Here is a 26816-nt window from a genome sequence, read left to right as displayed (position 1 = left end):
ACATTGAATGTTGGACTGACTGCACGAGCATTTGCGTGTGGGGAAGTCAGTGTTACAACAGGGGAGGGGCCGCCTAGTGAAGGGGGACCGTGAACCCATGTGTTGTGCTTGTGTGCTTTATTTGGGTCGCCGTGAAAACGGCGTTTGTTTGCAAAGACGCGCTCACTGCTGCGGGCCTGTTTACAATAATAAAATCCCCAGCCGCCTGAACAAAACAGGGGGCTGTGGGAAGTTTTGCTGGCTTCTTTGAGGGTGGTCCGGCAAGCGCGGGACACGCGCCCCCGCTCTTTTCTTTGCGTGCTAGGACGGCTTTGGCGGGAAGCGTTCGGCATCAGCCGCAGGCCGGGGCTGAGAGGCCTGTTTCGCCGGCCTTGCTGGTCGGCGCCAGCTAGCACGGTTAGTTCCACTCGATCTCGAGGTCCGTGGCGGCCTGTGTTAGGATCCGAAGCATTTCAGCGTCGGAGTTAGTCCTGCCTCGCTGGGTCCGCCGAAGGAGGGCGCTGATCTCCCTCGAACGGGACCGGAGATGACTGAGCAGGAGTGAGTGAAGCACGCGGGGACGTGGCCGGCGTGCATTCACAAACGTCCATGCTCTCTGGATGCCGTTGGCTGCGGCACTTCTTCTTCCTCGGCTGAAGTAGGGCCGGAGAAGGAAGCGCGGGTGACGCGGCGCCGCCGTCTCGAGAGAGAGCTAACGTTAGCCGAGTTCGCAGCACGGAGATAGGCATGCACGCGCAGGCCGCACATCCGCCGACAGAGAGTGCATTCTCTGCGTGGTAAAGTCCCAGGCATGAAATGCAGCTCGCGTGTTCGTAGGCCTCGCTTAACACGAGGCATATGGAACAACGCTGATACAGATATAAACACATAATAACCAGATATTGAAAAGGATATCGCCGGATAGCCATAGGAGAGACTGCGTCAGGAGAAACACGGTTGAGATGTGTAGTCTGCTGAACTGTAGCTCGCTCAGGCTGAAGGCTTGTTCGACGGCGAAGGCTCAATAAATGGTCAGAGACGTGAAGTTTGTCGCTGAAGGAGTAAAATCTGCTATAATGGTGAATTCGGGGACTATTATAGACTGAGGTCACGCCCCCTTGGCGCCATTGGATGTGCAGTTGCGGCAGCGCAGCCTATGAGCGAGCCAGACGCTCATGTTCTAGCTGTGCAGCTGCAAATGCGCTTTACATAAAGGCTTCAGTAAAACGAGGGAAAGGAGTTTCCCCACTGCGTATAGCTACGCAATACGAAGGGACCTTTCGAAAGGGAACTTGAGATTAGCTGAGTGTCTATCCATCATGGAGCTCTCCTTCCCGCCCAAAACCAGTTTTTTTTTCAAAACCAATTAGAACAGCCTTCTCTCTGTGCCGTCTTGACTTTTTTGCTCGCTGTTATTCTCTTTCGCTTTTATTCTCATGCACTGGTCGCTAAACTGAACAGCCAATCAGTTCTCTCTCTCTCACTGATGGCCCGACGCTGATTCAACATGAAGAATCTGCCAGAATGTTAAACCAGGGACACACTGAGCCGATGGTTGTGGAACGTCGGACCGTTTTTGAGCGTCGTGTTTTCGGTGTGTTCTGCGCCGTTGGCTCTAGTCGGATACTGTCAGGGTTTTTTTTGGGGGGGGGTGGGGGGGGGGGGGATTCAACATGTAGAATCGGTATCCGGCCTTTCGGTGAGAGAGAGAACTGTGATTGGCTGTTCAGTTTAGTGAATGGGTCTGTGCACGAGAATAAGAGCAAAAAGTGATGAAAGCGAGCCAAGAATTCACCAACTAATCTCTGCAATTCTCCATCTGTGATCCTTGAAGAGTCTTTTGCCACTCAAACTTTCATCCTCACCGTCCATTAAAGCTGCAGTAGGGAGTTTTGAGAAAATGTTGATTTAGCCTGAAAATTTGAAGAAGCACAACTTACAGGTCCAACCCCCTTGCTCTCTGCTGCACTACAGCCCTCCCTCCACAGCTCCTCCCCCACAGCGGAGCCTGCCGTGAACGCGCAGGCTAGTAAGCAGGACCACCGATGACGGCGGATTATAAACAGTTATGGAACATTCACTAATAGGGACGAAACATCAACAATATGCTTTACATTGACTATGGCCTGCCCATACTTTGACTACAAACTTGGTCCTCAAATCATTATGTATTTTGCAATACATGTAACTTTATAAGGTTGCACTCTTTCTATAAATATAAATAGCTACTAAGATAACGTTAAAGGATTAGTTCACTTTTTAAAAAAAACTTTTGCTGATAATTTACTCACCCCCATGTCATCCAAGATGTCCATGTCTTTCTTTCTTCAGTCGAAAAGAAATTAAGGTTTTTGATGAAAACATTCCAGGCTTTTTCTCCATATAATCGACTTCAATAGGACACAAAGGTTTCAAGGACCAAATGACAGTTTCAGTGCAGCTTCAAAGGGCTTTAAACGATACCAGACGATGAATAAGGGTCTTATCTAGCGAAACGATCGGTCATTTCAAAAATAAATAAAAAACTTTAAGTTTTATAAGCACAAATGCTCGCCTTGCTCTGTTCTGTGATGCACGTTCGTGATCCTGTTCGAACTCGTTCATCCAAATGAACAAATCTTTTTTCGAGTCATTTCGTTAGTTGAATGAACGAAAGGACTCCGAAAAAGACTCTTTCAAAATGAACAAATCTTTTTTCGAGTCATTTCGTTTGTTGAATGAACAAAATGACTTGAAAAAAGATTCGTTCATTTGGATGAACGAGTTCGAACAGGAGAGTCACGAACGACGGTACGCGCTCGTGCTGTGCAAGAGAGGGGTGATCAGCGCGTACACGAGCGTGATTGACACTGCTAAGACATTCCTCCTGGCTCTGATTGGTTGTTTCTGACCGGGAGCGGTGTATTTCTGAAAATGGCAATAGGACCACAGGGAGGAGCCAGAGGAGCTTGATTTTTTTCACAGATTATCTCTCATATTCTACTTTCAGGACATAATGACAGTTTTAACAAATATTTGTTTACAAAAGCTACCTACTGGAGCTTTAAGGCAATATAGACACACGTCCTCTTCCTGACAGATTCGTAACATTAAAATGGGGATTTTCAAATCTTTAGCTATTTTCTTACAGCCAATTTTATTTTGTGATGCTCAACAATCTTTTGATGCACATCAGAACTATATTCTTTGGTTTTACTCATTGTGATGGAGGATTAAGGGAATTTGGCCTTTGTGTTTCCTCATATTTAAACTCCTGTGAAACAAGAAGTCATGGCTGGACAATTTCATGTTCTAGTCACCCTGGTGTGCTAAAAAAGGTAAACATTAATGGGAATATTTCAGAATATTTTACTCGTAAAAAATTCTAGGGGTACCAATAATTGTGGTCAACGTGTTTTGTAGAAAAACATTTATTTCATAATGTGACCCCCTTCCCCTCCCATTCTTTTACTTCAATGAAAGGTTAGATTTTTGGCAATTTTTTGAATGAAAGATCAAAAAGATAAATGATGCAGGTTTATTTTTTACAGCCAGTTTTGATCATATTTACCAAGGGTGCCATTAATTCTGAGCAGGTCTGTAATTAAGGGCATTGTTTTGCTTCAGACCTTGTATAGTACCGAGCAACAGACCGAACTGAATTAGCTAGACATAGTGTTTGTCACTTACTTGGCATTCTCAGACATTGACACAATGAACTGAGCAGTTCACCTTCTCAACAGACAAAACATACAAACAATGAGTCCTCGGTTTCTCAAAAAGTCATTATCATCCTCCTACTATTTTCCTCATTGTGTGTCAATTTATGGTCGTTTATGAATGTGACAAGCACAGAGCTTTTCTTTTTCCTTCAATCAATCAATGTCAAAACCGTCATGCAAGGCGTTACATGTCAAACCAAGCTAGCTAGACATTGTTATTTTTACTGCAGAAGTGACACATCTAAATGTGGGCAAGGCCAGTAACTTGAGCTGTGATATTAAGATGAAGTAAATCAACATCAAGAAAGGTTACAATACAGGAAAATGTATAGGGCTAAGTATGTAAGTTGGACACTTAAATGTATGAATGACAATACATTAGACACGAGAGCATATCAAACCAAGTGTGTCATCAAACCAATGATGATAGAGCCATTTTTGGAGTTACCAACTGGTATCAAAGTGGTTTTTAGTGGATGTTTTTAAGACTGTATCCAAAATCACAGACTGCGTGATTTCAGCAATCCTTTAAGATCATGACAAATCACACTGTACAACATGGATCTAATAAACTTGAACGACATGTATCGTGAGCTACGACGCAAGTTAATATAGAAGAATAAAAATGTCATCAGCATGCGCTTGTGAACAAATACAGCAAGACGAATCGCATTGTGGTTTCTATGGGTGTTTCTCAAACGCAAGGCTGCATTTCTCGCCTGCCAAGTCATGAAACGTTGCTGAACGCCACCTCAAGCTGAAGGATCCTTAAATAGATTTTTAATTGCATCTTTAATTGAATCATTTTTGACAGGAATGAAAACAAGGCTGTGAGGGTTAGAAGTACAGTGTGTTCAATGGATTTTTACAACATGCCAATTTTTTAGCAGACAAAACATTTCTCCAATGAAACTTTCAGCAGACAAAAACTCCTTAAAACAGTTTTAAAAATGTCATGATTTAATAGCTTTACACAGTATGTATAATTGTAAAGACTAGTCTATCCTTTACAGCTTTGTATTAACCCATGTAAAATTCAATACGGCTTCTGCCCTAAATAGTGTCTATTGTCAGCTACATTATTATTGTATTTATAATTTTAAACAGTGCTTGTAAATTTTTACATTGCTTACAGTACTGTGTGTTGAGTAGAGTATGTACTTAACCCATAAACGCATACTTCAGTTCTTTATTGACCGGGATGTCATTCACTACACTTCTAAAGTTAGATATCAACCTTAGTATTTCTCAATCAATTCATTCTAAACAACATAACAAGAATTTTTTTTTAAAGAATTTCTGTCCTTATGTTTTGTAAAAAAAATTATTAAAAAAATATAACGTATAGGGTCGCTAATAGTTTAAGTATATTTTTTGTGCAATAGTTGAATCTCAGACTCAATTCACCTTTATTCCTCAAGGTGGCGATGTCTGATACACAATGATGAGCCAAATGCTGAATGTCAGATACACATATCATGCAGTTTCTGTAAAAACGTTCACGCATTTCCGGGTTATTTAGTACACCTTGTCAACAAACGAAACTCACTCCCACTTCTACACACTACTGAGAAAGAGCTCGACGACGGGGTCGGCGAACAATCAATCCCATTCTGGGTCTCCAGATCCATGTCAAGTTGAAATCTGGTTGTTCACTCCTTGTTTATTAAAGCCTATCGAGAAGGACAGAAAAAAAACTTTAGGGGTTCAAAATTTATATTGACTGTTTCCTCACAAAGAAAGAAACAATTCAAGTTAAGCTTCATGCTGGTTTGTCGATTGGACTTTGAAATGAAGGTCATAAAGAACATTCTGGCAAATAATAAATAGTCAAACCAAAATTTATTCAGACACCTTCAACATTTCTCACATTATCACAGTTTATTCGCTATAGTTTAGAAAATTGTAATAAAATATGACAACTGTCAGTTGATATTTCACTGGTTTTGTCCGTCCTTCTGTTAGACTGTCTCACACATGAATTATGTTGAATATCTGTCAGCTGTTAAATTTAACAACACTATTAGATAACACCAATTTAGCTCAACCAATTACTAAGAAATGCTTCATTTTGTTCAGTCTGTGGTGTAAAAAGGTCACATTAGCAATTAAAGAAAAAAACACTTCACCAAAACATGATCAGCTCAAAGCGTCTGAATAATTTTAGGTCCCAAATTATTATAATTTTACTGGTAGTCACTGTATGAAGAATTTTTGGGTATAATATGTTACAGTTTACTTTATTTTGCTCTCCTCACTTACATAAATGAACTATAGTGTCCTGCACCTACTAGTAAAAAAATATAAAAAATTATATCTGGTGTCTGAATAATTGTTAACGCTTTACAATAAGGTTCATTAGTTGACATTAGTTAATGTATTAACTAACATGAACTAACAATGACCAATACATTTGTTACAGTATTTATTAATCTTTATTAATGTTAGTTAATAAAAATCCAGCTGTTCATCGTTTGTTCATGTTAGTTCACAGTGCATTAACTAATGTTAACAAATACAACCTTTGATTTTAATACCGTATTAGTAAATGTTGAAATTAACATTAACTAAGATTAATATGCTGAAGAAGTATCATTCATTTTTAGTTCATGTTAACTGATTAACCTTATTGTAAAGTGTTTCCGAATAATTTTTGGTTTGACTGTATATGAAAAATGATAGCAAGAGGAGCATAAAACATTTATTCCTCTATAACTCTTATAAAATACAAAATTTCATGAATGTTCAGCTGAGCACAGCAGACTAATCCGCATGCATCTACTGATATGATTTATATATGTAAGAACAGAGATTGATTATAACTCACCTCGTCCCTGCCAGCATTCATTAGGGTCTCTAACTCCTGCTTCCAGCCAAGGAGCTCCACCAGTTTTTTTACCCCACTAACTACGTCTCCCAGCTCGGCCACATCAGTGTGACGGGACCCCCAAGAAAACGGCCCCACAAGGTCTCGATTTATTAAAAGCCGTGACACAGAACCACGCACGGCACCGGCCAAGCTGGCGAACGGCTCCACCTAACAATTCACATGAACAGGCCTGTGTAAATACAGTTACCACATTACACTGACAAACACTGACATCTGCTGGTGATGTGTTTCCTTAAAGTCCCCCTGTGGTGAAAATCAAGCTTTTAATGTTGTTTATATGTCTATGTGGTGTTTTTAATAAGCTTTAAGACAAACCATGTGTAAATTCATAAGTCAACATCATTTCTGAGTGTTTTCTCCTTAAAATTACAGGGAACACAAGACAAAGTTTCAAAAACACGGTTTATAATAAATACCTCATTCATTCATTCATACCTTGTAACCAATCAGGTCAACGTGTGATTCTCAGGCATGACGAATTTTTAATAATCAAAATTACATATTTAATCATTTTTTCCTGGAAAACAAATGTCTTCATGCCTTAAAATATCTTGAATGTAACTCTTCACCCTTGCCTGATTTAGTATACACGGTTCTATGAATATGCAAATGAGCCCCGCCTCCACTCACTCACTCAACTCAGAGATCCACTCCTTGACGATCACACGTTGATCTGATTGGTTACAAGGTAGTTTGTGACGTCAGAAACACCAGCGATTTCAAAGCGTGTTTTTGAGACTGTCTTTGGTTCACTGCAGTTTAAAGGAGAAAATACTCAGCAATGCTGTTGACTTATGAATTTACACATGGTTTGTCTTAAAGCATATTAAAAACACCACATAGACATATAAACAACATTAAAAGCTGGATTTTCACCACAGGGGGACTTTATTTATTACATTTGACCTCTTAACTTTGACTTTATATGTCATATTTCTGACTCACTATGTAATAATATTTACTTTTTGTTTAATAATTGTGACTTAGTATGTCATAATTTCAACTTTTTATATCATAATGATTAACCAGAGCATAATTTTGTTCTCGTGTGACAGAAATGGGCTTCCACATGATCCAGAGATGCCCCACAGACGCGTAAAACACTGATTTTAAATGTAAAATATGGTCTCGGTCTCACACTGCAATTCATTCAGTGAGTACAAATCTTTCCAAAGAGCTCATGAACAGCTTCTCCTCACCTCTAGAGATGTTCCCATGACTATGAGTAGATCTGCTATTGGGAAGTCTCTCAGGTAACTGAAGAACGGCTGAGGAAGCTCTTCACCGAAGAACACGATGTCTGGCTTGATGACTCCTTTACAAGTGGAGCATTTGGGTATTTTTCCTTCCATGATATCATTCTATTGGGAGACAACCATTCGTCAGGAGTAGCTTCACAACCATACCATAATCAAAAATACATTTCCAAATCACAGCAAAATATTTAGGTTGTGAAATGCTTGTTATTAAATGAGTTGGTCAATTATGGGTTTATTATGTTGGCTTGACAAGCCAATCTATCTATCTATCTATCTATCTATCTATCTATCTATCTATCTATCTATCTATCTATCTATCTATCTATCTATCTATCTATCTATCTATCTATCTATCTATCTATCTCTCTCTCTGTGCTGCTAGCAACATGTTAAAACGTTTAGCAATTTGTTAAATCACGTTACCAAGATACTAGCAATTTACTAAATCATGCTAGCAACATGCTTAAACATTTTATCAACATGCTGACACATACTAACAACATGCTAAATCATGCTAGCAACATGCTAAAACATTTTAGCAATGAGCTAAATAATATTAAAACATGATAGAAAACTGTTAAATAATGCTTAAATCATGCACCATAGATGTATATATATATATATATATACATACATAGATTCCTCATTAGTGGTTGTTTCTATGGGTCGCAATACGTTAGCCATCTGCCATATTGGAACAGTCAAAGCCGGTCCGTAAACATTCGAGAGCAAGTTGACTGAGCGTCTGCAACTGTAGTTAGACGCATGTATGAATATCAGAAGATTTTTTTTAACTAATATAATACAAGACAAAGGTGTCAGCTAACACGACTGTGTAAGTTACCATAATAAAAGTAAAAACATTAAAAGTACTATAGTAAACGTGTAATATTGAGTTAATATTTATAAAAACGAAATCCAACACATTCTCACCTGGGGAATTTAAATCTTGGCGGTTTCACAACCAGAATCTGCACAATGTTGTGGGATCATTGATTCTTACTGTGATTGATTCAACACGCTGAACGTTCAAAAATGGCGGGCATGCCACCGTGTCTGGAGCAGCCAAATGTGGTATCTATGTGTACATAGCTTACCATAGCTATGCAGACGACACACAGCTCTACTTAGCCCTATCGCCTAACGATTACAGCCCCATTGACTCCCTTTGCCAATGCATTGATGAAGTAAACAATTGGATGTGCCAAAACTTTCTTCAGTTAAACAAAGACAAAACTGAAGTCATTGCGTTTGGAAACAAAGATGAAGTTCTCAAGGTGAACGCATACCTTCAGTCTAGGGGTCAAACAACTAAAAATCAAGTCAGGAATCTGGGTGTGTCTCTGGAGTCAGACCTTAGTTTCAGTAGACATGTCAAAGCAATAACTAAATCAGCATATTATCACCTGAAAAATATTGCAAGAATTAGATGCTTTGTTTCCAGTCAAGACTTAGAAAAACTTGTGCATGCTTTCATCACCAGTAGGGTGGATTATTGTAATGGACTTCTCACTGGCCTTCCCAAAAAGACCATAAGACAGTTGCAGCTCATACAGAACGCTGCTGCTAGGATTCTGAGCAGAACCAGAAAATATGAACACATCACACCAGTCCTCAGGTCTTTACACTGGCTGCCAGTTACATTTAGGATTGATTTTAAAGTATTATTACTGGTATATAAATCATTCAATGGCCTAGGACCTCAATACATTGCAGATATGCTCACTGAATATAAACCCAACAGATCACTCAGATCATTAGGATCACATCGGCTAGAAATACCAAGGGTTCACTCTAAGCATGGCGAGTCTGCTTTTAGCTACTATGCCAGCCGCAGCTGGAACCAGCTTCCAGAAGAGATCAGATGTGCTCCTACAGTAGTCACATTCAAATCCAGACTCAAAACACATCTGTTTAGCTGTGCATTTACTGAATGAGCACTGTGCCACTGTTCGTCCGACTGTTTGCACTGTATTTTATTTTATGTTTTAATTATTCTGATTTCTGTATTTTATCTTTTATTCTAAACTGTTTTAATTATTCTGATTTCTTTTGATTATTTTAATTTCTTCTATGTAAAGCACTTTGAATTACCATTGTGTATGAAATGTGCTATATAAATAAACTTGCCTTGCCTTGCCTTGCCTTTACATATCTGTGGTTAAAACATGCTAGCAATGTGCTACATAATGCTAGCAGCTTGCTAAAACATGTTACAATGTGCTTAATCATAATAGCAACATGATACAATAATCTATCAATGTGCTTAAACATACTAGCAAAATGCCAAATCATGTCAGCAAAATGCTAAAACAGCAATTAAATCATGCTGCAAACATGTAAGTAATGTGCTAAATAATGCTAACATGTTAAAACATGCTAGCAATGTGTTAATTAATGCTAAAACATGCTAGTTATGTGTTAATCATGCTAGAAACATGCTAGCAAATGGGCTAAATCATGCTAACATGTTAAAACATGCTAGCAATGTGTTAAATAATGCTAAAATATGCTAGCTATGTGCTATCCACGCTAGAAACATGCTAGCAAACATATTAAATCATGTTAACATGTTAAAACATGCTGAATCATGTCAACGTTAAAACATGCTGAATCATGCTAACATGTTAAAACATGCTAGCAATGTGTTAAATAATGTTAAAACATGCTAGCTATGTTCTAATCACGCTAGAAACCTGCTAGCAAACGTGCTAAAGCATGTTAACAACTTTCTAGCATTTTAGCAAGTTGACAGCATGTTAGAACACATTGTTGACATGTAACAATGTGTTAAAAATGCTTAACAACTTGATCAATTTCAACAATAAGTTAAATCACGCTAGCGACATACTAACAACGTGATAAATCTTGCCAAATCATGTTAGCAACATGGTAAAACAGCAATGTGATAAATCATGCTACAAACATGCTAACAACATGCTAAATTAAGCTAAAATGTTAAACCATGCAAGCAATGTGTTAAATAATGCTAAAACATGCTATCTATGTGCTAATCCCGTTAGAGACATGCTAGCAAACATGCTAGATCATGCTAAAACATGTTAACAACTTGCTAAAAATTGTAACGTAAAATATGCTCGAAACTTTCTAAAATATAAGCAATGTGTTAGAACATGTTAATAACATTTTATTGACTTCTTTGAGCAAAATCTTAAACTTTTAAGCTTTTCAAATGATTTGTCGAGCCAACATCAAAGTTTGTCATCAAACTTTACTAATCTAGTTTAAAAAAGTGCAGTTCCAGTGGTAAAATATTCAATACCATAGATCATTGTAGATAAAAAATACTTTCAATTTATCTTCAATTTGGCAGTCTTGTATCACCCTGAAGAGGTTTCTTCTGCATAACTATCTACTGACACGCCCCCCTTTTAATAACTCAGAAACCACTGCCATAGTTCAGCGAAAAATACTTACCCGGAGTTCCTCTCCCTTGTAATCCCTTCGGCAAACTGTGCATGTGGCCGTGGCAAATGTCCCATGTGCCTCAACCAACATGTTTGGGGGAATGCCAGCCACTGAAATCAATGAAAGGTAAATAACATTTATAAATGATTTACACCGATTCCAGGCATGCACATGTGGACGGTGTCACTCACTTCGTTCCAGTCCATCAATGTTTTGCGTGTACATCCTGAGCAGTTGCCCCTTATCGTGAAGCAGGCGAATGAAGTAGTGTGTCAGATTGGGTTGGTAATTACCGGGATAAAGCTCTTTGGCTAGAGCGAAAAAAGGGTTTGGATTGTGACGGAAGTAATTTATTTCAAATATGGCTTCTGCATAGGGCAGATTGTACTGTTGAAGGTTGTCATAAAGGCCGCTGCCAGGCGATCTGTGGGAGAAACAAGATTAGAGAAAAGTCACAACCATTCCAAAGGTGGATTAGGGGTGTAACGGTAAACTGAAGTCACGGTTTGTTACGTATTTTGGGGTCACGGTTTGATATGAGTTCAGTACAATAGATAATATAAGATTAGCTTTATTGTCCCGAAGGAAATTGGTCTTGGACACATACAATACAATACTGCTGTTTAAATACAAATGATATACAACATACATACAACATCCTATCAACATATCAAACAATACATGCATAAACTAAATTACACACTTCCCATCGTGCAACCCACCTATGATCGCTATAATAAAAAAATAATAATAATAACAAAAATGGGTAACTAAATGGGTAATTTGACATTTAATACCTTAAAGGTCCCATATTGTCAAAACTGAAATTTCCTGGCTTTTTTCATGATAACAGAGGTCTAGGGGCTGTGAAACTACCAAGTTTCAAAAGAGTCGATCCACAGATGAATGCACACAGCCTACATAAAGTAGCCTTTTCACGAGCTGTTGTGACTTCCGTATAAATGTGTAGTCAGAACTACTCACTCACCAATGGTGGGTCACTGTAAACAAAAGGCCAATCGTAAGAGAGGCTCATAAATATTTGGTAGACAGGCCGAAATCGACCCGCTCTTGACAGAGCTCCTCAGAAAGGAGCTGTAAAAATATATTGACATGGTTTTGGTACTTATACCGCAAATATATATTCTTAAGGACATCAAAACCTAAAATAAAACTTCAGAAAGTTGTACAATATGGGACTTTTAATGGACAGAGGAACAAAGGAGTTCTTAATGCACTTGATTAAAAGCAACAGATCCCCATTGCTAGGTTTTGTATTTATTTTGAACAGACAGTCGTGCAAATTACAGTTTGTTCCACTTAGTGGCATTTAGTCCTCTAGTTGGTCCAGTACAGCCTCCTTTAGTGTATTTAGCACTGAGCAGTAATCAAAATGTACTCTTGCAAAAGAGTATTTGGTATTTGATCACAATCAGCTATAAAACTAAAAAGTATCTCTTGTGTTATAAAAGTACAAAATAAATAATACAAAATAAAACTTGTGCAGAGATTAATTTTCTTTGCGCGTGAGAGTGTTTAACAACATGCGGTGACAATGGCGGATGCACAAAGTTCAGTAATACGCTTTTTCAAGAAATCACGTAAAGATGAGCGAGAAAAAGAGTCGACTTCATCTTTCCACGAGCAGACAGCGAGTAAAGCGGCACCTGAGGATTCATATTTCCAGGACACTCATATTTCATCACTGGACACACAATGTGTCATGTAAATCTCACTACAGTCCAGTGGCACAATGCCAAATGATTTTGTCTCATTATATCAGCGAAAACCAGAGGTGTCAATTCCAGGGGTCAGAAAGTAAAAGTCCTGCCATATGTTTATTCCACCCATTAACTCAGCCAGCTGATTTCACTAATTAGTTCTATCTCCTGGCTGAAAAACTGTGCTAATTAGCAAATCCAGGTGATTGGAACAAAATACTGAGGAGGAATTTTACTTTCTGAACCTGGACTTGACACCTCTGGCGAAAACCTACTCTGTCATTTATGGTCACACAGATAAGAGTAAAACGTCATTCGAAACTGTAAAAGGTCTACACCCTTGAATACAGAGTTGTGTACACACACAATAAAAAAAAAACACTGTGTTTTTGTAAAATAAAGAAAAAAAAAACAGGATGCCGCTTTCTGCCGTCCCGGTTTCCTTTCCGTGAAGTTTAAATTTTTTTTTTTTTAAATGAATCGAAACTCAACGTACAGGCTACTACTAAGCTCTTGCGCGCCATCTGAACTCGATTCCTTCGATTTACTAAATTTACCCAAAACAAGAATTCTACGGAGCCCCGCCCATGCCATGCAAGAAAAAAAGTTTAGTTTACTGGATTTATAAATCATGGGCGCGATATAGCAATTTAAAGGAACGAAATAGTAAATTGTGCGCACGATTTATACAATCAAGCTAACAAATTAGTAAATCATGTACACAATTTACTTTTTTGTCTTGCATGTCATGGGCGGAGAACTCGTTTTGAGTTTGTGCATTGATTGTATCTGCTTTTGCTCTTTTTCCTGTTGTGGCGGTTAGCAAAGAGCATTGCATTACCGCGCGCGCCCCCTTCTGGATTGGAGTGTGGATTGCCTGTGACTGATTCTATTCGTCGTCTGACTTAATGCACCGAACCGTGACAGTTTGGATTTAATACATGTACCGTTACACCCCTAACTAGAGTTCTACTTTACCTGAAGTCTGGGATTCCACTGGGAGTGCTGATGCCCGCTCCTGCCATCACCACAACTCTTTTGAACTTGCGTTCTCTGATATTTTCAGCAATATCCTCCAGGGTCTGTTGGTGAACATTGTCACGGCTTCCTCCGAACAGCCCTCGTGTTCCCCCACATGCAGTTCTATCAGGTCAAAATGTTCCTAAAATTCACTTTCACTGAGAAATTCCTGAAAAGAAAGAAATAAAGAAAACAATACTCACGGAAAATAAATGAATTGTGAAAGAAATGCAGCATTCTTCTGTGCATGAGGCAAATGTGTCAAAATCTTTTGATGGTGAAGGTTTGTCCTTGACAGATCTGAGGAAAAGTATTATTGTAAGACTCTGGGTATAAAAATAAAAAAACAGCATTACAGACCAACCACCGACAGTACTGTGCACACTTCAAAAATAGCAGTTTTGCTGCTTCTCAGGTAGGTTTACCTCGTTTTAAGATAGGCTAGTGCAGAAACAGTTATTAATAATCACTATATTTTCCATAATGTGCAGATAACGACGACTGTCACTAATGACATTGCTATTTGAAACATGATTGTACAGCAGAAACATAATGACTTGTAATAACAAGAAAATACTTTGTGTAGTTGACAGTCCTCTTCTCGACAAGAAGTTCTCTGTAAAACAGCATCTGCACAGATTTAAAAGGGAGGGTTTATAGTACAGCATAATTGACAATGGCGAAGTTCGTTTGTTTGTCAAAAGGCGTACATTATTTCGGCGAATTTGTATAGTAAATATATACATGCAGGAATGGCCAGCGGGTTGCCAGGTCTGCACAACAAAGCCCGCTCAATTGCTAAGCAAAACTATTCCAATCACGGCAACAGTGTATAAGTAGCTCTATTAATTCCGTAGGAAAACCACGGACTTGGCAACACTGACGTCAGACTTGTGACGCACTTATTACCGTAATAGATATATCTCGATTACATCAAATTATGTGTCCGTCGAATAACACATATTCTCCATCCAATTACATTTATGTATGCACTAAAATAAATTCTATCGATAAAACGTGGTTATGTTATGGTTACTGCAGGCATTTAAATAAGCTTAATGTTTGACTGATTTATGTCAAGACTTAAGGTTTGTAAATACTACAGTACTTACGACTGGAGTCTGACAGTTTCTTTAGTATTATCATTATTCTTGTTGATGGGATATTGTAATGATTATAAAATGTATACAAATAAACATTTAAATAGATGAATGGTCAAAAATATTAAATCAAATAATTTTTCATTAAATGCAAATATGTTTGTAGGCTATTGTGTGTTTTTTAGGTAGCTTAGTTGCAGGTCACAGTCCACATTCTAATAGTTAAATATTTGTTTTTCACCAAAACATGCGCCCTTTGGTACCCTTGTAGTTGTAGATCATTATTTCTTATGCATTTTGCTATTTTGGCTATATTATCAACCGAGTAAAAGTCGGACTTTAAGTTTGCTTTTTTGGCCGCTGGTGCTTTGACGTCACTACGGATGCTCCGCGGACTGTTGGTTGGTTCATCAGTCTGAGGAAGTAAGCGAGGTGAGTATTTTTCTGTGTTTTCAAGTGCATAAATCGATAGAAAACGTTTGAACGTGGTTCAAACTTTTACAAATGTCCTCCAGCTACATGGCAAAATTAATCAAGCTGTTTTGCTTTTGTAATGTGAAAGTAATATTGCCCAAAGATTAAAATATTGATGCCTTGTTATAAATAACTAGCACTTTGATTTTTCTTGTATTACCTATTTTTATCAAAAATATAGTTTAATTAAAATAATTTCATTATTGTCCATGCAGAGGCTATTCCATTTAATTATCTGTCGGACTTTTCTTTATTTAAGAATTATTTTATTTATTTGTAAGGCAAAACATTTTTTTATAAAGAAAGTTGGGCAATTGGAGTGTAAAATTAATTTAAAAACTTACACTGGTTCAAACTAGGCTACTGTACTATATGACTGATTTATGTTGAATTTCTTGACACATGGTGTCAGGGTTTGGGTTGAGGAAAGTAGCGAGGACTCAAATGCAGGACAATGGGTTTTTATTCATAATAAAAATGAAACTAAAGCAAACAAAAACTACCCCGTGGGGGGAAACAAGACAGGACTTAAGACTTCATCGACTCGACTTGGCAGGAACACAAAACAAGAGGCGAGGACAGACAAGTTTAGACGATGAACCAGCACAGGACTGAAAACACAAGGAGAATAAATAGGGGAGCAAACAAAAGAGGGTAACGAGGGAGGACAGGTGGAGCAAATGAATCAATAATCAGGTAAGAAGATGAGCAGGGTTAGACAATCCACAGGAGAGCACATGGAACAAGGAAACATACATGACAAGCCATGTGCTCACACCAAACAGGACTAAAACACAAGCACATGGCCAGTAAAACAAATCACAAGCCGCGTGGGCATACAAAACGAGACATGAACACGCAGCCAATGAGAACACTCATAAGCCACGTGTTAACACAAAACATGACAACATGAAAGCACACAGCTAGTGTTAAACACAAGCTGTGTGCCGTACAAGACAAAACAGGAGTGTCAGGGCTTTGTCACAAAACCAAGAAATAGAATAGACAGAAGTGACAGAACCCTGACACATGGCTTTTAATGATGATACTTTTGTTTTTGTAATCAGGCTCTCAAAAATGATATCAAAATTTGGATTTATATTTATCAGTCAATATATCGGTTATCAGCTTTCAAATATAAAGAGTTATCAGTTATCGGCCAAAATTTTCATTTCAGTGCATCCCTACATTATTTAGTAAAATGATTTCCACTGTAATCAAAAATTAAATAACAAACACAATAAATGTAACCATTTAAATTTATATATAGCTTTTATAGCAAGGGGGCCACCATCTAGCTAGCCTGTGATGTCACGGGGTTGGCTGGCTCTGTTGGATTAATGGAGATTATTATTTTGATTCTGGCAGTTTTTTTATTTTTTTGCTTAAAGGTTGTATCAGTGATTTCTGGCCCAAAAATAAAGGTCTAATCTTTCCTAACGATCCGCTAGCTGCCCGCCCCATAAGCATGCCGTCCAAAAACCGCGTCTCTGTAGGTAGCCTAGGCTCTGAGATCTGCACACAAAAACAAATGGGTACAACCACCACTCAAAACCAAAATAAAGTGTTCCAACCAATCACTGACAGGGGCGGGTGTTGCTCCGATTTCTCGTCCAGCCGTGCACGAGCGCAAAACCTCACAACACCCGCCCCTGTCAGTGATTGGTTGGAACACTTTATTTTGGTTTTGAGTGGTGGTTGTACCCATTTGTTTTTGTGTGCAGATCTCAGAGCCTAGGCTACCTACAGAGACGCGGTTTTTGGACGGCATGCTTATGGGGCGGGCAGCTAGCGGATGGTTAGGAAAGATTAGACATTTATTTTTGGGCCTGAAATCACTGATACAACCTTTAATTGCTGTAATCGTTACTAGTAACAGATAAACTCATGACATCTGTCTCCTAGTAGACGACCGATACAGGGCTCCAGTGACTGTTTGCAAGACAATTCCAGGCTGATAAACAATAGGCAATCAAAAATAATTCAGGACTCCAGGGTTGCGTTTAACTCCACTTTAGACATACACTCGCAAACTTCCCCTTGGGGCATACAGTTCATGACAACCTGTGATATCCCAGTGGTTTACATCATGGCCAGTTTTAATTTAATTTACAACAAAGCAAAAGAAAACATAATGCATTGTAAGGATGGGACGATTACCGATTTCACTATGCGGTTAGTATTATCGTTTAAAATGTAATTATCGTTAAAACCGTGTTTGATTATCGCGATTTTAATAACATAAATCCTGTAAGCCAGCAACAGTCTGACGCAGGCACGCAATGTTCGGTGTTTTTTTAAGTCGAGAAGGAATGGCGGAAGGCCATAACCATGTTCGGGAGATTTTTCAGCCTTTTAAGAGGAACAAATCTGAGGTGTGGCCGTATTTTGGCTTTTACAAAAGTCCTTAGGGAAACTAAATATTGGATGGTCACTCTTTCTGCAGAACATGCACAAATAAAGTCGCTGCAATAGAGGAAACACTTCAAATCTGCCGGGTCGTCCTGTGTGACCATCACACACTGTTGTATGTAGTGAACGCAAGGCAAGTTAACTTTGATCTCAATACCAAAACTACGTCTGGGAAATAATTGGGCACAAAATGTTGTTTTGAGTTGAAATATTTTATCTCACTCACTTGAAATAAACATGATGCTTCCGCGAAGAAAAGTTTGCAGCAAGTGGCCTAAGAGTGACATTTAAAGGGCCCTTACTATGGCATTTGAAATGTTCCTATTTTTGATTTGGGATTCCCCAAAAACAATTTTACATGCATGCAAGGACAAAAAACACTTTCATTGTCTTATATAGGCTATGCATTTATTTTTACCTGATTTGCTCAACGACTCCCAAATGATTCGTTCACTGGATCATTTTCCCAAACACCTCCTTTGTGTGCTAATCTGCGGTGATTGGTCAGTCAGATGACCCAGTCAGTTGTGATTGGTAATAATACTTACAGGTTGTGATTCGGAGGAAGAAGCTGATCCATATAAACTGGGTACTGACCCCTCCTTCAGTAACAACCAGGTTGCAAATCCTCAGTTGAAAGCATTTATGTTGGTGAAGCAATCGTAAGTAAAACGATGGGAACACAGCACAAGGTGCGGGCTATACTGCTGTGGTATCGTTGTAAATATGAACTTTAACCACTGATTCTTCACATGCTCGTCCCTGGGCAGTGAAAATAAACTGGCTGTAGCTTTGCATGGTGGAACACAGCATCTTCTCGACTCAGCTGAAGTATTTGAATGTGTTCAAGTTTTCACTTGTGTCTTCGCGCGCAATAATTGGCCGCGGCCAATAGTCTAATGTTTCGTCTTGACGTCACTACGAAACGGCTAATGAGTCGTTTGAAAAACAATTCACTTAATTGACTCAGAGTCGACTCTTACTTTTTAAAGACAATAACTTTATATACGGTGCACTTTCAGGTATAAAACTTTGCAGGATGTTTTCATTCACTTAGATCTATGTTACACACTACATGAAAGGTAATTTTCAAAAATCCATAATAGGGGCCCTTTAAGAGATAATGTATATTCATTGTACACTTATTACACCGATTTTTGTTTTACCACATAATTAGGGGGACATATTTAATTGAGATTAATGATTTAAATCTTACCTGTTTAATCCATTTTGTACAGCGTACAAAACTCGTACAGACAAGATGATCACAACAATATTATCAAACATTTCATTTTCAATGCAATCAAGAACGGTGACGCAAGATGGCAAGTTGTATTTGAATGAAATGAGAGAGCGCGTCCGTTGTGATGCATGGATGTGCGCTGTGTTATAATGCGTTACTATTGACGACGGTCATTATAAGAAAGGAAATGCCACAGAATATGCTTATTTCACGCAGCCGTTATTTTGAAATCGAAAGCGAGGGTCCGGTGGGAAGAACCCCGGAAGTAAAGATAAACAACAATGCCTTGGACTACCAACCTGAAGTTGCTGCCGCGATTTACACTTTTGGATGTTAATATCCAATATAGGATTTGTAGATATAGTTCGTTGCAACTTTCATCTTGTTTTAACAAAACAGTGATAATATTGATAATCATGATAATTTTGGTCACTATAATCGTGATATGAAATTTTCATACCAGCACATACCTAATGCATTGATAATTCTTTTCTTTTTTTTGCATTCCATAATGAAATTGGACAAGCCAAGGAATGCGCTTCATGGATTCTCGTCTGTGGAACGCGCCACTTCCTGTATTTTGCCGGTTACTCGACGCGGGTAAATTGCAATCAAGGATTTTTTAAAATCGAGTACTCAACTTTAATCGAGGAATCGTTACAGCCCTACTTCATTGTTTTGCTCCAACCAGCTCCAAAACACCTGTCCAGAAGTTTCTAGTAATCCTGAAGACCTTGATTAGCTGGTTCAGGTGTTTTTAATTAGGGTTGGTGCTAATTAGGGTTACCTTCCAGGAACTGTTTGATAACCTCACATTAAGGTAACAAAGTGTCAGGCAGTTTACCAGATTTGGTGGCTTTAGTTATATAACTTTACAATAACATTACTTGAACTGCATCAGTGGAATGTGTGTTTTTGTTTATTGCTAATAAAAGATGTCCATTAATTTAGCATTTGTCCTTCTTGAATTGATCATTTATATGCTACTGTGTTTATTTTAGAACTGATGGAACTGAGCGAGGAAAATCAGGAATCTCCCACTTTCATAAATGAAGAACTCTCTTTTAATGGCTTAAAAACTTACACGTCTAAAGGACACCTTGAGGAACACTTAGAAACTCACAATGGTGAGAGGCCTTTCACATGTGGAAAGAGTTTCACACAGAAAGGAAACCTTAATATTCACATTAGAAGTCACACCAAAGAGAGGCTTTACACTTGCCCTCAGTGTGGAAAGACTTTCATATCTAAAGGACACCTTAAGGAACACATAGGAACTCACACATGTGAGAGGCCTTTTGCATGTCCTCAATGTGGAAAGTCTTTCACACGTAAAGGAAGTCTTGATATTCACATAAAAGGTCACACTAGTGAGAGTCCTTACACCTGCCCTCAGTGTGGGAAGACTTTCCCAACTAAAGGACGTCTTGATATTCACATAAAAATTCACACTGGAGAGAAGCCATTCACATGCCCTCAATGTGGGAAGAGCTTTACTCAACAAGGACATCTAAAGCATCACATGTGAGGTGAGAGGCCTTTCTCGTGCCATCTGTGTGGTAAAGGTTTCACCCAGGTGCAAAGTCTCAAATTTCACCTGCAGTTTCACTCTGGAGAAAAGTCATTAGGCTGAGGTGAGTGTGGTCAAAAAATTGTTTTGGATTCACTCCTGAAAAGACACCCGAATACGCACCCAAATGAGCAGCCTTATTTGTGCTCTATTTGCAGGGAAAAGTTTCCTATCTGTTGACTTTTGTAAACAGCACCAGAAACATCATAGCTGTGTGAAGTCTCTTAGGAGTGCTCTAAGTGTGGAAATTCCTTCATGAGAGCCAAAGACTTGGAGCGGCAAAAATAATCCATACTGTTCTCTGGAGTCTGGAAACCTGAAAAACATAGAAGAGTGCTAAATATTGGATGGTCACTCTTTCTGCAGAACATGCACAAATAAAGTCGCTGCAATAGAGGAAACACTTCAAATCTGCCGGGTCGTCCTGTGTGACCATCACACACTGTTGTATGTAGTGAACGCAAGGCAAGTTAACTTTGATCTCAATACCAAAACTACGTCTGGGAAATAATTGGGCACAAAATGTTGTTTTGAGTTGAAATATTTTATCTCACTCACTTGAAATAAACATGATGCTTCCGCGAAGAAAAGTTTGCAGCAAGTGGCCTAAGAGTGACATTTAAAGGGCCCTTACTATGGCATTTGAAATGTTCCTATTTTTGATTTGGGATTCCCCAAAAACAATTTTACATGCATGCAAGGACAAAAAACACTTTCATTGTCTTATATAGGCTATGCATTTATTTTTACCTGATTTGCTCAACGACTCCCAAATGATTCGTTCACTGGATCATTTTCCCAAACACCTCCTTTGTGTGCTAATCTGCGGTGATTGGTCAGTCAGATGACCCAGTCAGTTGTGATTGGTAATAATACTTACAGGTTGTGATTCGGAGGAAGAAGCTGATCCATATAAACTGGGTACTGACCCCTCCTTCAGTAACAACCAGGTTGCAAATCCTCAGTTGAAAGCATTTATGTTGGTGAAGCAATCGTAAGTAAAACGATGGGAACACAGCACAAGGTGCGGGCTATACTGCTGTGGTATCGTTGTAAATATGAACTTTAACCACTGATTCTTCACATGCTCGTCCCTGGGCAGTGAAAATAAACTGGCTGTAGCTTTGCATGGTGGAACACAGCATCTTCTCGACTCAGCTGAAGTATTTGAATGTGTTCAAGTTTTCACTTGTGTCTTCGCGCGCAATAATTGGCCGCGGCCAATAGTCTAATGTTTCGTCTTGACGTCACTACGAAACGGCTAATGAGTCGTTTGAAAAACAATTCACTTAATTGACTCAGAGTCGACTCTTACTTTTTAAAGACAATAACTTTATATACGGTGCACTTTCAGGTATAAAACTTTGCAGGATGTTTTCATTCACTTAGATCTATGTTACACACTACATGAAAGGTAATTTTCAAAAATCCATAATAGGGGCCCTTTAAGAGATAATGTATATTCATTGTACACTTATTACACCGATTTTTGTTTTACCACATAATTAGGGGGACATATTTAATTGAGATTAATGATTTAAATCTTACCTGTTTAATCCATTTTGTACAGCGTACAAAACTCGTACAGACAAGATGATCACAACAATATTATCAAACATTTCATTTTCAATGCAATCAAGAACGGTGACGCAAGATGGCAAGTTGTATTTGAATGAAATGAGAGAGCGCGTCCGTTGTGATGCATGGATGTGCGCTGTGTTATAATGCGTTACTATTGACGACGGTCATTATAAGAAAGGAAATGCCACAGAATTTGCTTATTTCACGCAGCCGTTATTTTGAAATCGAAAGCGAGGGTCCGGTGGGAAGAACCCCGGAAGTAAAGATAAACAACAATGCCTTGGACTACCAACCTGAAGTTGCTGCCGCGATTTACACTTTTGGATGTTAATATCCAATATAGGATTTGTTGATATAGTTCGTTGCAACTTTCATCTTGTTTTAACAAAACAGTGATAATATTGATAATCATGATAATTTTGGTCACTATAATCGTGATATGAAATTTTCATACCAGCACATACCTAATGCATTGATAATTCTTTTCTTTTTTTTGCATTCCATAATGAAATTGGACAAGCCAAGGAATGCGCTTCATGGATTCTCGTCTGTGGAACGCGCCACTTCCTGTATTTTGCCGGTTACTCGACGCGGGTAAATTGCAATCAAGGATTTTTTAAAATCGAGTACTCAACTTTAATCGAGGAATCGTTACAGCCCTACTTCATTGTTTTGCTCCAACCAGCTCCAAAACACCTGTCCAGAAGTTTCTAGTAATCCTGAAGACCTTGATTAGCTGGTTCAGGTGTTTTTAATTAGGGTTGGTGCTAATTAGGGTTACCTTCCAGGAACTGTTTGATAACCTCACATTAAGGTAACAAAGTGTCAGGCAGTTTACCAGATTTGGTGGCTTTAGTTATATAACTTTACAATAACATTACTTGAACTGCATCAGTGGAATGTGTGTTTTTGTTTATTGCTAATAAAAGAATTCCATTAATTTAGCATTTGTCCTTCTTGAATTGATCATTTATATGCTACTGTGTTTATTTTAAAACTGATGGAACTGAGCGAGGAAAATCAGGAATCTCCCACTTTCATAAATGAAGAACTCTCTTTTAATGGCTTAAAAACTTACACGTCTAAAGGACACCTTGAGGAACACTTAGAAACTCACAATGGTGAGAGGCCTTTCACATGTGGAAAGAGTTTCACACAGAAAGGAAACCTTAATATTCACATTAGAAGTCACACCAAAGAGAGGCTTTACACTTGCCCTCAGTGTGGAAAGACTTTCATATCTAAAGGACACCTTAAGGAACACATAGGAACTCACACATGTGAGAGGCCTTTTGCATGTCCTCAATGTGGAAAGTCTTTCACACGTAAAGGAAGTCTTGATATTCACATAAAAGGTCACACTAGTGAGAGTCCTTACACCTGCCCTCAGTGTGGGAAGACTTTCCCAACTAAAGGACGTCTTGATATTCACATAAAAATTCACACTGGAGAGAAGCCATTCACATGCCCTCAATGTGGGAAGAGCTTTACTCAACAAGGACATCTAAAGCATCACATGTGAGGTGAGAGGCCTTTCTCGTGCCATCTGTGTGGTAAAGGTTTCACCCAGGTGCAAAGTCTCAAATTTCACCTGCAGTTTCACTCTGGAGAAAAGTCATTAGGCTGAGGTGAGTGTGGTCAAAAAATTGTTTTGGATTCACTCCTGAAAAGACACCCGAATACGCACCCAAATGAGCAGCCTTATTTGTGCTCTATTTGCAGGGAAAAGTTTCCTATCTGTTGACTTTTGTAAACAGCACCAGAAACATCATAGCTGTGTGAAGTCTCTTAGGAGTGCTCTAAGTGTGGAAATTCCTTCATGAGAGCCAAAGACTTGGAGCGGCACAAAATAATCCATACTGTTCTCTGGAGTCTGGAAACCTGAAAAACATAGAAGAGTGCACAATGGAGAGCAGCCGTATCACTGCCTTTCATGTGGGAGGTGATTTAGACAATCACGTAGTCTACAGACTCATATAAAAAAAGCGCTGTCCGGAAGTGGTAACAGGGACCAACTTTCACATTGTGGGAAATTCAGATGAACTTGATAATGGAAAACATTGTTATAAACATTTTAAATTGATTGAACGGCTGTTAATACATCTGTTGTAGTCTTTCTACAAATGTCCTGCTTGCTCATTATATGTGCCCCCTATTTGAGCATCAGAAGAGGATACACCCCCTATTTGAGCATCATGAGCGGACACGCCCACTATTTGAGCATCACGAGCGGATACGCCCACTATTTGAGCATCATGAGGGGATACGCCCCCTATTTGAGCATCATAAGGGGATACACCCACTATATGAGCATCATGAGTGTGGCGAGCAGGACGAGGCAGAGGGCCGTGAGAGAGCGGCACGAGGCCGGTGGCGTGATAACTGATGAGCGCCACCTGTGCGACGCACCGGTCTCGTATCTCTCACGGAAGAGCGGAAGCTTAAAAGGAGGAGCGACGACAGTGGAGATCGAGAGAGGCCAGGCCTGGACTTGTGTTTGTTTTGTAATGTGTGACAGCAGTCGTCTGTGAGGGGGTGCTGTCTTTTACTTTCATTTTGTATTTGTTTATTTTTGGTATTTAAAAGTCTTTAAATGTTCGCCGGTTCCTGCCTCCTTCTTCCCGTAACATCTAACCTCATTACAATGAGTGTATATTCCCCCTATTTGAGCATCATGAGGGGATACGCCCCCTATTTGGGTATCATGAGGGGATACCCCCCACTATTTGAGCATCATGAGGGGATACACCCCCTATTTGGGTATCATGAGGGGATACGCCCCCTATTTGAGCATCATGAGCGTAAACTCCCCCTATTTGAGCATCATGAGGGGATACACCCCCTATTTGAGCATCAGGAGGGGATACTCCCCATATTTGGTATCATGAGCGTAAACTCCCCCTATTTGAGCATTATGAGAGGATACGCCCCCTATTTGAGCATCATGAGCGTAAACTCCCCCTATTTGAGCATCATGAGAGGATACTCCCCATGGCCCCTTTTTCAGCATCATGAGGGGATACGCCCCCTATTTGAGCATCATGAGCGTATACGCCCACTTTTTGAGCATCATGAGCGTATACGCCCCCTATTTGAGAATCATGAGCGTATACACCCACTTTTTGAGCATCATGAGGGGATACGCCCAATATTTGAGCATCATGAGGGGATACGCCCCCTTTTTGAGCATCATAAGCATATACACCCACTATTTGAGCATCATGAGGGGATACGCCCCCTTTTTGAGCATCATGAGGGGATATGCCTCCTATTTGAGCATCATGAGCGGATACGGCCCCTATTTGAGCATCATGAGAGTATACGCCCCCTATTTGAGAATCATGTGTATACGCCCACTTTTTGAGCATCATGAGGGGATACGCCCATTATTTGAGCATCATGAGGGGATACGCCCCCTTTTTGAGCATCATGAGAGGATACTCCCCATGGCCCCTTTTTGAGCATCATGAGAGGATACGCCCCCTATTTGAGCATCATGAGCGTATAAGCCCACTTTTTGAGCATCATGAGGGGATACGCCCACTATTTGAGCATCATTAGGGGATACGCCCCCTTTTTGAGCATCCTGAGGGGATACGCCCCCTATTTGAGCATCATGAGCGGATACGGCCCCTATTTGAGCATCATGAGCGTATAAGCCCCCTATTTGAGCATCATGAGCGTATACCCCCACTTTTTGAGCATCATGAGGGGATGCGCCCACTTTTTGAGCATCATGAGGGGATACGCCCACTATTTGAGCATCATTAGGGGATACGCCCCCTTTTTGAGCATCCTGAGGGGATACGCCCCCTATTTGAGCATCATGAGCGGATACGGCCCTTATTTGAGCATCATGAGCGTATAAGCCCCCTATTTGAGCATCATGAGCGTATTCGCCCACTTTTTGAGCATCATGAGGGGATGCGCCCACTATTTCAGCATCATGATGGGATACAACCCCTTTTTGAGCATCATGAGGGGTTGCGCCCCCTATTTGAGCATCATGAGCGTATACGCCCTCTATTTGAGAATCATGAGCACAAACGTCTACTTTTTGAGCATCATGAGGGGATACGCCAACTATTTGAGTATCATTAGGGGATACGCCCCCTATTTGAGAATCATGAGCGGATACGCCCACTTTTTGAGCATCATGAGGGGATACACCCCCTATTTGAGCATCATGAGCGTATACGCCCACTTTTTGAGCATCATGAGGGGATACACCACCTATTTGAGCATCATGAGCGTATACGCCTACTTTTTGATCATCATGAGGGGATACGCCCATTATTTGACCATCATGAGGTGATACGCCCCCTTTTTGACCATCATGAGCGTAAACTCCCCCTATTTGTATAATAAATATTATAAAGATGTTTCAGTGCAATGTACATAATTTTCCAAATAAAAGACAATCATTGAAATGTGATG

General features: G+C 39.5%; 1 protein-coding gene across 6 annotated transcripts; it reads right to left on the bottom strand.

Annotated features, from left to right (window-relative positions):
• Positions 1 to 4438: 4438 nt before the first annotated feature.
• sirt3 (sirtuin 3) lies at positions 4439 to 14834 on the bottom strand. Of its 6 annotated transcripts, XM_077201604.1 has the most exons (9): positions 14710 to 14833; positions 14577 to 14629; positions 14203 to 14299; positions 13958 to 14122; positions 11450 to 11682; positions 11268 to 11368; positions 7770 to 7931; positions 6508 to 6717; positions 4439 to 5353 (listed from the first exon to the last, which is right to left on the bottom strand). In XM_077201604.1, the coding sequence occupies exons 4-9, from the start codon at positions 14002 to 14004 to the stop codon at positions 5333 to 5335; spliced, it is 774 nt and encodes a 257-aa protein (XP_077057719.1). In that variant the 5' UTR covers positions 14005 to 14122; positions 14203 to 14299; positions 14577 to 14629; positions 14710 to 14833; the 3' UTR covers positions 4439 to 5332. The 6 variants fall into 6 exon arrangements, 4 of the variants coding, with proteins under 4 accessions (XP_077057719.1, XP_077057721.1, XP_077057718.1 ...); XR_013194610.1 differs by having other exon boundaries at positions 6508 to 6739; positions 14577 to 14784; XM_077201606.1 differs by lacking the exon at positions 14203 to 14299 and having other exon boundaries at positions 13958 to 14168; positions 14710 to 14834.
• Between the last annotated feature and the right edge of the window lie 11982 nt (positions 14835 to 26816).

The sequence above is a fragment of the Siphateles boraxobius genome, unplaced genomic scaffold (assembly GCF_051911475.1).
Source record: "Siphateles boraxobius isolate OS27281-9 unplaced genomic scaffold, OSU_SipBor_1 48, whole genome shotgun sequence".
Classification (NCBI taxonomy): Eukaryota; Metazoa; Chordata; class Actinopteri; order Cypriniformes; family Leuciscidae; genus Siphateles; species Siphateles boraxobius.
Note: the sequence above shows the minus strand (reverse complement) of the source record. Positions and strands in the feature narration are given on the sequence as shown.